Source organism: Hylobates moloch, unplaced genomic scaffold (assembly GCF_009828535.3).
Source record: "Hylobates moloch isolate HMO894 unplaced genomic scaffold, HMol_V3 SCAFFOLD_6, whole genome shotgun sequence".
In the NCBI taxonomy this organism is placed as follows: domain Eukaryota; kingdom Metazoa; phylum Chordata; class Mammalia; order Primates; family Hylobatidae; genus Hylobates; species Hylobates moloch.
Genome location: NW_026652281.1, coordinates 109,055,731 through 109,067,899, shown reverse-complemented (window position 1 = coordinate 109,067,899; position 12,169 = coordinate 109,055,731). Strand labels below are relative to the sequence as shown.

The window sequence follows — 12,169 nt, the reverse complement described above, 5'->3', positions numbered from 1 at the left end:
AGCCTGCAGTTTTCTTTTTTTGGTTGTGTCCCTTCCTGGTTTTGGAATTAGGGTGATGCTGGCTTTGTAGAATGAATTAGGGAGGGTTCCTTCTTTCTTTATCTTGTGGAATAGTGTCAATAGGATGGGTATACATTCTTCTTTGAATGTCTGGTAGAATTCTGCTGTGAATCCGTCTGGTCCTGGACTTTTTTTTTGTTGGTAATTTTTAAATTACCATTTCAATCTCACTGCTTGTTATTGGTCAGTTCAGGGTATCTAGTTCTTCCTGATTTAAGCTAGGACGGTTGTATTTTTCCAGGAGTTTATCCATCTCTTCTAGGTTTCCTAGTTTGTGAGTGTAAAGGTGTTCATAGTAGCCTTAAATGATCTTTTGTATTTCTGTGGTGTCAGTTGTAACATCTCCTGTTTGTTTCTTATTGAGATTATTTGGATTTTTCTCTCTTCTTTTCTTGGTTAATCTTGCTAATGGTCTATCAATTTTATTTATCTTTTCAAAGAACCAGCTTTTTGTTTCATTTATCTTTTGTATTGCTTCTTTTGTTCCAATTTCATTTAGTTCCTCTCTGATCTTGGTTATTTCCTTTCTTCTCCTGGGTTTGGGTTTGATTTGTTCTTCTTTCTCTAGTTCCTTGAGGTGTGACCTTAGATTATCAGTTTGTGTTCTTTCAGTCTTTTTGATGTAGGCATTTAGGGCTATGAACTTTCCTCTTAGCATCACCTTTGCTGTATCCCAGAGATTTTGATAGGTTGTGTCATTCAGTTCTATGAAGTTTTACATTTCCATCTTGATTCTGTTTTTGACCCAGTGATCATTTAGGAGCAGGTTATTTAATTTTCATGTATTTGCATGGCTTTGAAGGTTCCTTTTGGAGTTGATTTCCAGTTTTATTCCACTGTGGTCTGAGAGAGTGCTTGATATAACTTCAATTTTCTTAAATTTATTGAGCCTCATTTTGTGGTCTATCATGTGGTCTCTCTTGGAGAAAGTTCCATGAACTGTTGAGTAGCATGTGTACTCTGCGGCTGTTGGATGGAATGTTCTGTATATATCTGTTAAGTCCATTTGTTCCAAGGTATAGTTTAAATTCATGTTTCTTTGTTGACTTTCTGTCTTGATAACCTGTCTTGTGCTGTCAGTGGAGTATTTAAGTCCCCCACTATTATTGTGTTGCTGTCTATCTCATTTCTTAGGTCTATTAGTAATTGTTTTATAAATTTGGGAGCTCCAGACCTAAAACCATTAAAATCCTACAAGAAAACCTAGGCAATACCATTCAGGACATAGGCATGGGCAAGGACTTCATGTCTAAAACACCAAAAGCAATAGCAACAAAAGCCAAAATGACAAATGAGATCTAATTAAACTAAAGAGCTTCTGCACAGCAAAAGAAACTACCATCAGAGTGAACAGGCAACCTACAGAATGGGAGAAAATTGTTGCAACCTACTCATCTGACAAAGGGCTAATATCCAGAATCTACAATGAACTCAAACAAATTTACAAGAAAAAAACAAACAACCCCATCAAAAAGTGGGTGAAGGACATGAACAGACACTTCTCAAAAGAAGACATTTATGCAGCCAAAAAACACATGAAAAAATGCTCATCATCACTGGCCATCAGAGAAATGCAAATCAAAACCACAGTGAGATACCATCTCACACCAGTTAGAATGGCCATCATTAAAAAGTCAGGAAACAGCAGGTGCTGGAGAGGATGTGGAGAAATAGGAACACTTTTACACTGTTGGTGGGACTGTAAACTAGTTCAACCATTGTGGAAGTCAGTGTGGCGATTCCTCAGGGATCTCGAACTAGAAATACCATTTGACCCAGCCATCCCATTACTGGCTATATACCCAAAGGACTATAAATCATGCTGCTATAAAGACACATGCACACGTATGTTTATTGCGGCACTATTCACAATAGCAAAGACTTGGAACCAACCCAAATGTCCAACAACGATAGACTGGATTAAGAAAATGTGGCACATATACACCATGGAATACTATGCAGCCATAAAAAATGATGAGTTCGTGTTCTTTGTAGGGACATGGATGAAACTGGAAAACATCATTCTTAGTAAACTATCGCAAGGACAAAAAACCAAACACCGCGTGTTCTCACTCATAGGTGGGAATTGAACAATGAGAACTCATGGACACAGGAAGGGGAACATCACACTCGGGGGACTGTTGTGGGGTGGGGGGGGGGGGGAGGGACAGCATTTGGAGATATACCTAATGCTAAATGACGAGTTAATGGGTGCAGCAAAACATCATGGCACATGGATACATATGTAACAAACCTGCACATTGTGCACATGTACCCTAAAACCTAAAGTATAATAATAAAAAAAAAAATTTGGGAGCTCCAGTGTTAGGTGCATCTATGTTTAGGATTGTGGTATTTTCTGGTTGGACAGGACTTTTACTATATAATGTCCCTCTTTGTCTTTTTAAACTGCTGTTGCTTTAAAGTTCGTTTCGTCTGATATAAGAATAGCTGTTCCTGCTCTCTTTTGGTGTCCATTTGCATGAAATGCCTTTTTCCACCATTTTACTTTAAGTTTATGTGAGTCCTTATATGTTAGGTGAGTCTCTTGAAGGCAGCAGATAGTTGGTTGGTGAATTCTTATCCATTCTGCAGTTCTGTATCTTTTAAGTAAAGCATTTAGGCATTTACATTCAATGTTAGTATTGAGATGTGAGGTACCATTCCATTAATTGTGCTATTTGTTGCCTGTGTACCTTGGCTTTTTGCTTTTTTTGTTTTTTTAATTGTATTTTTGTTTTATAGGTCCTGTGTGGTTTATGCTTTAAAGAAGTTCTGTTTTGATATGTTTCCAGGATTTGTTTCAAGATTTAGAGCTCCTTTTAGCAGTTCTTGTAGTGCTGGCTTGGTAGTGGCAAATTCTCTCAGCATTTGTTTGTCTGAAAAAGACTGTATCTTTCCTTCATATACGATGCTTAGTTTTGCTGGATACAAATTTCTTGGCTGATACTTCCTTTTTTTTTTTTTTTTTTTGAGACAGAATCTCGCTCTTTTGCCCAGGCCAGAGTGCAGTGGCGCTGTCTCAGCTCACTGCAAGCTCCGCCTCCCGGGTTCACGCCATTTTCCTGCCTCAGCCTCCCGAGTAGCTGGGACTACAGGCGCCCGCCACCGCACCCGGCTAATTTTTTGTATTTTTTTAGTAGAGACGGGGTTTCACCGTGTTAGCCAGGATGGTCTCGATCTCCTGACCTCGTGATCCACCCGCCTTGGCCTCCCAAAGTGCTGGGATCACAGGGGTGAGATACTTCTTTTGTTTGAGGAGTCTGAAGATAGGGCCCCAATCCCTTCCAGCTTGCAGGGTTTCTGCTGAGAAATCTGCTGTTAATCTGATAGGTTTTCCTTTGTTGATTATGTTGCTTTTGTCTCACAGCTCTTAAGATTCTTTCCTTTGTCTTAACTTTAAATAATCTGATGACAATGTGCCTAGGTGATGATCTTTCTGTGATGAATTTTCCAGGTGTTCTTTGTGCTTCTTGTATTTGGATGCCTAGGTCTCTAGCAAGGCTGGGGAAGTTTTCCTCGATTATTCCCCCAAATATGTTTTCCAAACTTTTAGACTTCTCTTCTTCCTCAGGAACACTGATTATTCTTAAGTTTTGTCACTTAACATAATCCCAGACTTCTTGGAGGTTTTGTTCATATTTTCTTATTCTTTTTTCTTTGTCTTTGTTGGATTGGGTTAATTAGAAGACCTTGTCTTTGAGCTCTGAATTTCTTTCTTCTACTTGTTCAATGCTATTGTTGAGACTTTCCAGAGCATTTTGCATTTCTCTAAGTATGTTCAATATTTCCTGAAGCTTTGATTGTTTTTTATTTATGCTACGTATTTAATTGAATATTTCTCCCTTCACTTCTTCTATCGTCTTTTGGATTTCCTGGAACTGGGCTTCACCTTTCTCTAGTGACTCTCTGATTGGCTTAATAACTAACCTTCTGAATTCTTTTTCAGGTAAATCAGGGATTTCTTCTTGGTTTGAATCCATTGCTAGTGAGCTACTGTGATTTTGGGGGGCCACTAAAGGGCCTTGTTTTGTCATATTATCAGAGTTGGTTTTCTGGTTCCTTCTTATTTGGGTAGGCTCTGTCAGAGGGAAAGTCTATGGCTGAAGGCTGTTGTTCAGATTCTTTTGTCCCACAGGGTGTTCCCTTGATGTAGTATGCTCCCCTTTTTCCTATGGATGTGGCTTCCTGAGAGCCGAGCTGTGCTGATGGTTATCTCTCTTCTGGGTCTAGCCACCCAGCAAGTCTACCAGGCTCTGGGATGGTACTGGGGGTTGTCTGCACAGAGTCCTGTGATGTGAACCATCTATGGATCTCTCAGTCATGGACACCAGCACCTCTTCTGGCGGAGGTGGCAGGGGGGTGAAATGGACTCTGTGAGGATTCTTAGCTTTGGTGGTTTAATGCTCTATTTCTGTGCTGGTTGGCTTCCTGATGGGAAGTGGCACTTTCCAGAGAGCATCAGCTGTGGTAATATGGAGAGGAACCAGTGGTGGGTAGGGCCCTAGAACTCCCAAGAATATATGCCCTTTGTGTTCAGGTACCAGGGGGGTAGGGAAGGACCATCAGTTGGGGACAGGGCTAGGCGTGTCTGAGCTCAGACTCTTCTTGGGCTGGTCTTGCTATGGCTGCTGTGGAGGATGGGGGTGAGGTTCCTAGGGCAATGGAGTTATGTACCTAGGAGGATTATGCCTCACTCTGCTGAGTCATGCAGGTTGTCAGGGAAGTGGGCAAAAACCAGCAGTTACACGCCTCACCCAGCTCCCATGCAATCCAAAGGGGTGGTCTTACTCCCACCATGCCCCCACCAATAGCATTGAGTCTGTTTCCAGGCAGTGGGCAAGCAGGGCTGAGAACTTGCCCCAGGCTACCCACCTCCCAGCTGTGAAAGCAAGTATGGCTTTAGTTCTTCCCCTGCCTGTGGAGTCTGCATGCTGGATTCATGCCCTCCCCAGAGTCCTGGCCAGGAGGCTTCTCGTCCAGTTCAAATTGTTATAAAGTTCAGTTGGAGACTTCCTTCTCCCTGTGCCATTTTCCCTGGGCCTCTGGCCATCCTCATGAAGGATCCCTGTGATGCCAGACAGGAATGGCCTGCTTGGGGACCTAGGGAGCTCCCAGGGCCTTTCCTGCTGCTTCCTCTACCCCTGTATTTCGCTCAACTCTCTAAATTGACTCAGCTCCAGGTAAGGTTGGAATCTTCTCCTGTAAACTAGACCTTCAGTTTCCCCAGTTGGGGTGTGTATCCATGGGCAGAGGATCTTCCTTTCCCACTTCTGCAGTTTGGGCACTCACAGTATTTGGGGTGTCTCCTGGGTCCTGCAGGAGCAGTCTGCTGCTTGCTTCAGAGGGTCGGTGGGTCCCTTCAGTTTTCTTGATTTATTCCTGCAGTTGTTCTGGAGCTAAAATTCACAATGCAAGACTTGCTGCTCTGTCCACCCGAGTTGGAGTTGCATCTAGTCCTGCCTCCTGTCTGCCATGATCTGTTAGGTTTCTTTAGTATCTTTCAATCTAGACCCTCCTGCCACCTGTTTCAATCACATTGCCTTTTTGGAGAGACCAGATTTGTGTTCTTACAAAATATCCCATGGTCTGAATTCTTCTGAGCATTTTTACATGCCATTTCTTTTTCTTTTCTTTTTCTCTCTCTTTCTCCTTTCTTCCTTCCTTCTTTTGTTTTTCTTTCTTTCTTTCCCCTCTCTTCCCTTCCTTCCATCTTTATTTTCTTTTTCTTTTGAGACAGGATCTCACTCCATTGCCCAGGCTGGAGTGCAGTGGTGCCATCTCGACTCACTACAACTCTGCCTCCAGGACTCAAGCGATCTTCCCACCTCAGCCTCCTGAGTAGCTGGGACTACAGGTGCGTGCCACCATACCCGGCTAATTTTTGTATTTTTTGTAGAGATGGGGTTTCACCATATTCCCAGGGTGGTCTCAAACATCTGGGCTCAAGCAATCTGCCCACCTCAACCTCCCAAAGTGTGGGGATTACAGGCGTGAGCCACAGCGCCCAGCGGCTGATTTTCAAAATAAGGGGTTGATGGCAAGTTTTTCTTCATCTTTTTAATTTGAAATTTCACCAGGGACTCTCTGCTTGGGTGAGGCATGCCCACCAACAGTACTGATCTCAGATGTTGATTTCCTTCTTACTTGTAAACTGAGGTTTGGGGTAGTCTCTGTCCCCAGTTTATGTGTAAGCAGGACTTATAGGTGAAGTCACGAGCTCTCTTTGCTGATGTGCATGGTTTGTAGAAGGCTGTGTGCAGAGATTCAAATTGTGGGCCACCCTTCTCCTCGGGGAATAAAAAAACTTTCTATAATTTTAAATATACATACTTGCTGCATATTATTGGTCAAATTTATTTTTCTTGTGATTTATTCTATTAATTGCATATATTTTCTTCTATTTCTGCACAATTTTGTTTTGATTATTTATATTTTAATCCAGCTGGAATGTATTTTACTGTATTGTGTCAGGCTAGGACATAAACACCGACTTTACCCCAAACATCCAATCTTCCCATCCTAATTTCTTTAATAATTTATCCTTTCTGTAGTGGCGTGTGTCCCCTTAACTTGTGTGTGTTGATTCTTATATTCTTACACACTGTGCGAATCACCTTAGCTTCAAAACACATTTTTATGTTTTAAAAAAGATTAGATATCTTTTTAAGAGTGCTAGTTTTGCTTATTTTCTTATTGTGGATGTGCTGCAGAGTAATTTGACAAGTTCCCTAAACCCTCCCACGGGGACTGCAAAGGTTGTCAGGTGAAAATCAATCATTGTCAGTTTCCTCTTAGGAGGTAGGACAAGTCAGAGCCAGGGAAGGTGCAGTTCAGGGATGCTCACATGAGGTTTTCAGGTAGGATCCCCAACAAGTCAAGGGAAAATAACCCAGTGAGCAGAACACCTCATGCCAGGCTCCATTTTTGGTCTGGTGGAAGGTGACCTTCTGTCCCTGCCTGCTGAAGTCCTGCCAAGGTTAGGAGAATAAACTGCTCGTGCATTACCTTTGTAGTGTTTGTGGTGGCCAAAAGGTCTGATTCTATTTCCATTTCTTTTTTTTCATCCAGAGATATATCTTCAGATGGTGGGATCACAAACACAAAATGCTCCAGGTCGTCTGTCATGGTCAAAGGTGGCCGCTTCACAGGGTAGGAGACGATTGAGAACAAGGCGGGAGGCGGGATGGGTGGTCCGGAGGAACCCAGACCCAAGATGTCTAGGATCTAAAGGAAAAGCCCATTGTGAATTTCCTGTGCAAGACCCTATGACTCTCTTACCATAGCCTTTGTTACACTTTATGGCAATTGTTTAATGGTCTGCCTTTGCAACTGGGCTGTAAACTCCATTAGGACAGTTAGCAGGTGGACATGGCACACAGCCTAGCACATAGTAGGCAATCAATAAATCTCTGTTTAATATGACGAGGCCAGCTCTTAATGTTCTAACATCTCGAGTATAGAGTTTTTCCATCTATTTTCAGATTCCATGTTAATTTTTCTTTTTGCATTAAATGTTCCTTCCTTCCAACGTGAAAGAAAGTTGGGATGGGAGCAAGTCAAATGCAGCAAAGAAAATAATAAAGCAAAGGTTCTGGGACTGGGGATGAGAATGGGAAAGAAGAGAGAAGTGAAAAATAACCTGAGAGAGAAAACATTTATTCCTCCAGCATTTTCCCATTCTGCTCTCATATATAATGAATGAGCAATTTCCAGAGCAAATGGTTTGAAAATTTAACAGCTACTTCCTGCCTCAGAATAAGCATGTTACCTCTAGACTAATAGCCATTATCACAACAGTAAAGGTTACAGCCCACCTGAGGGCCCAGCCTGTGGACCACTGGGCCTGTGAGACCCAGCAAGTAACTAAATATCTTCATGTAATCCTGTGCTTCTCATCCTGTGTGTCAAGGAGCTAAAGGCATTTCCTGACAAATATGCAGCTGAGTTAACTCCCAGGATTTAGAATGTCTATGAGGAAAGGCATGAATGATTTGTAGCAATTGTTGAATTACCAGAGCCAGGGAGTTCTTCAAGCAGCAGTCTAACCTATGATTTGGAAGGTGGAGAGTATAAAACAAGGCAAGAAGATGTTCTTGTTATAGTCCTTTTTTTAAAAAAACATTTCTGGGGAAAAAATCACAATTCCTTAGCTAAGGCTGGCCTGAGGTGAAACTGGGAAGGGCGTAGAGCTGGTGTTGTGTGTCCCCCAGCAGTCCTTCCCGCCTTTGGTGCCACCCGGGGACTGCAGCAAGGCTTCTACTGTGGGCCGTGGCACATGGAAGTCACATGGATCGCAGGGATCACTCTGATCCTCCTGTCATCCCTGACCTGCCACATATCCCTCCCAGGCTCTAGTCTCTACTTTTAAAAGTTGACTCACGCCTGTAATCCCAGCACTTTGGGAGGCTGAGTCTGATCACTTAAGGTCAGGAGTTTAAGACCAGCCTGACCAACATGGTGAAACTCTGTCTCTACTAAAGATACAAAAAAATTAGCTAGGCGTGCTGGTGCATGCCTATAGTCCCAGCTACTTAGGAGGCTGAGGCAGGAGAATTGCTTGAACACCAGAGGCGGAGGTTGCAGTGAGCTGATATTGTGCCACTGCACTCCAGCCTGGGCAACAGAGTGAGACTCCATCTCAAAAAAAAAAAAGAAAGAAAAAAGTTGCATCTAGTTTGTCATGAACGAAACCAGAGGGCAGCAAACTGTGGTGCCCTGGCTGAATCTGGCCTGCTACATTTTCTAAATAAACTTGAATTGGAACACGGCCATGCCCATTCATTTACATGTTGCTGGTGGTCACTTTTACCTTCTGAAGGCCGAATGGAGTAGTTTTGATAGAAGCGGTATCACCCGCAGCCTAAAATACTTACTTTCTGGTCCTTTACAGAAAAAACCTGTCCCTGGAGAAAAGGCTATAATAAGCCTCTCCTCCAAACTGCTAGCACAGGTGGCTTTTGGATACACAATACTTTTGTTTATAAGAATGAAGAGCTGTCTTATAGGATAATTTCTGTCACTGTGGGAGGTCTGTGGGAAGACTTTGGAGAGGATGGGTCTCCTGCTTCACCCCAAAGCCTCACCTGCCTTGCCATTCTGTAGCACCTATATTATAAATATTAAAAATCAACCATTACAAGTGGCTTTCTGTAAGGTTGGATGGACTAATTTAGATGTGCGACATTTCCTATGAATTTTCTCTTGCCAAGTAGAAAAGGTCCTTTAGTCATTATTGTCTTAATTCCAAGGGGGCATCAGAGATGAATGCAGTTGAGGGGATATGGGTTTCAGGTAGGGAGAAGCACCCCTGATGATCTTAGCATAGCGCCTGCTGCCTGACTTGAGACTTCCCCACCCTGGAGGAGAGTCCATACCTGCTCTCCTTTGGGAAGCTTGTCGCTCTCTAGGGCCTGCTTCCAGCTCAAGCCTTCAAAGTCTGGTGTCTGGATGTTAAGGAAGGGCACGCCCAGGTCCTTCTCCTTCTTCCCTTCGTGGTCCTCCTCCCCTTCCCCCTCCCAGTTGCTCCGCTGCTCCAGGGCTCGCAGCTTCTCCAGGCGCTCCTGCTCCGCCTTCTCCCTCTCCAGGCGCTCCTTCTCTGTGCGCTCCTTCTCCAGGCGCTCTCTCTCCCGGTCCTTGCGGCCCCTGCGCCCACCCGAGGGGACCTGGCGCTGGTCGTCGGGCTCATGGGGTGCTTCCTCCATCCCTGCAGGAGGCAGCTGGACTCCTTGTTTCCGGTCCCAGTACATGAGGATGTTCTGGACATCCTTCAATGTCAACTCATAGGCCTTAAACTTCTGGGCCAGTTGCTTGTTGGGGTCCTTTGAGATGTCCCCTTCACTGTCCTCTTGGTCCTGGACAAGAGGAAGCCCATGCATGCTGACATCGCCCATGTTCCTTTTCTTCTTATTTAGCTCTTCCTTCTCAGACATTGTTTGTTCCCTAACAGATATTTTCCTTTCGATTGTCTCCGTCTTGACATCCACTTTGGTGAGCGGAGGAACCTAGAAGGTATGACACAGAAAAGATGCATCAAACAGTTTTTTACGGGGTAGTAAATTGCATAAGGAGGAGCAAAAGGACATTTTGTCTCATGAGAAGGCCTCCGAGGATCTGGGCACCTCCTCTGCACGCTAAGGTTGTGCCTGGGAATCATCTTGGGGGTTTTAATCTAAATATCCATTCCATGGTCCTCCTCTGTTCGAGATCTGGCTGGGTCCTGGCATTGTGCATTTTGGAAAAGGTGCAGAGTGACTTTGATGTGTACACCCGGTTGAGAGCTGCTGTTCTGCAGGATCAAGGGGAAAAGACTAGCAGATGCAAGCCATATGCACCTGCCTCAGGTGCCCTGGGATAGGCCACAGCATGTAGTGGTCCAATCCCAGCTGCACTGCTTGGTAGCTGTGACCCTGGAAGAGGACTCAGCCTCTCTCTGCCTCATCTGTATAACGGAGATAGCAATATTAATACCTACTCCAGAGGACTCCTGAAGATTAAATGTGTGAATGCATGTAAAAAGCTTACAACAGTGCCTTTGCAGTTATCAAAGCCACACACGTATTGTATACAATGGATATTGTTAGGAACAAATGGGGGTTTAGAATCTGGCTCCACCTCAGGCTTTTAAAATATGTATTTATTTAATGCTCTGGGCATAGAGAAACCAACTTTATTCTTTTTCTTACTGCACTTTTAAGCTTGCTTTGTGGACTCTGATTTTCTCTTCCCCTGGATGAAATCCTCGGGTAGGCTCCATCGTTTTTTGGGTCATTCTTTGATGATATTATGCAAAGTCCATTCCAGTCTAGTGACTGCTATCTGCAGTGCAGCCAGTGTCTCCCTTCCCAGGTCTAACTCTTCTCCTCTCTAAGTTCAGGCCAGCATCAGGCTTGGAGACATGAACGACCAGAGACTGGCTTTTCCCCTCATCTTGCTGCCCTTCCTCCTTCTTTGCTTCTCCATCTCCAACACAGCCTGGGGAGGCAGCAACACTGCAGGCTGGCATGATGCCTTATGTGGGGGAGGCAGGAACTTGGCTCCTATTCCTTCCCGCTCTGCCAAGACACCTGGGTTTGCACGGAAGATGGGGCCCAGTGAGGGAAGGACTTGTACTTGCAAGACTGTGGGAGCCCAGCGTAGAGCAGCTGGACGCTAACAGTAAACTATGAAGAATATGGACAATTTTAACAACATGATTAATGGACTTAAGCAAATAGATGCAGAAAGAAAATACACACACTATTCAAACACACGTGGAACATTTAGAGAAACCAATCACCGATGAGGCCACACAGCAAGGCTCCACAGATGCAAAAGATCAATATGACATAGAGCATGTACTCTGCAGATAGTAATCAAAATCAGGACTCAAAAAGAGAAGGCCAAATGTTCATTTGGAAATTAGAAAATATACTTGGAAATAATTCATGGATTAAAGAAGCAGCCATAAAGGAGAGTAGAAAATATTTAGAACTGAACAATGAAAACACTGAATATCAACAATTGAGGACTATATCTAAAACAATGTTTGGAAGTTTATATGTCTTTAAATGCTTTTATAACCTCTTTTTTTTCTTCTTTTTTTATTTTTTTATTTTTTTTTTAGACAAGCTGGAGTGTAGTGGTATGATCACAGCTCACTGTGGCCTCAATTTTCTGGGCTCGGTAATTCTCCCATCTCAGCCTCCCAAGTAGCTGGGACTACAGGCATGCGCCACCAAGCCTGGCTAATTTTTAATTTTTTGGTAGAGACACGGTTTTGTCATGTTGCCCAGGCTGGTCTCGAACCCCTGAGTTCAAGTGATCCGCCTGTCTTGGCCTCCCAAAGTGTTGGGATTACAGGCATGAGCCACTGTGCCTGGCCCCTTTTATAACTTTTCATAAATTGCAAAAGAAAAATGATTGAAAATTAATAAGATAAGCATCACTTCAAGAAGTTAGAAAAAGAACGGAATAATAACACAAATAAAGTAGAAAGAAGGCGCCAGTCACGGTGGCTTACACCTGTAATCCCAGCACTTTGGGAGGCCGAGGTGGGCAGATCACCTGAGGTCAGGAGTTCTAGACCAGCCTGGCCAACATGACAAAACCCCATCTCTACTAAAAACAC

At 43.7% G+C, this 12,169-nt stretch overlaps 1 protein-coding gene across 1 annotated transcript in view; it reads right to left on the bottom strand.

Moving 5' to 3' along the window:
- Positions 1-12,169, bottom strand: part of HYDIN (HYDIN axonemal central pair apparatus protein) — a 397,956-nt gene that overhangs the window by 102,655 nt on the left and 283,132 nt on the right. The window contains exons 45-46 of the mRNA XM_032157850.2: positions 9,438-10,064; positions 7,069-7,287 (exon numbers count right to left, since the gene is read on the bottom strand). Of these exons, the coding sequence (XP_032013741.1) occupies positions 7,069-7,287; positions 9,438-10,064 (846 nt within the window). The remainder of the gene's footprint in view (positions 1-7,068; positions 7,288-9,437; positions 10,065-12,169) is intronic.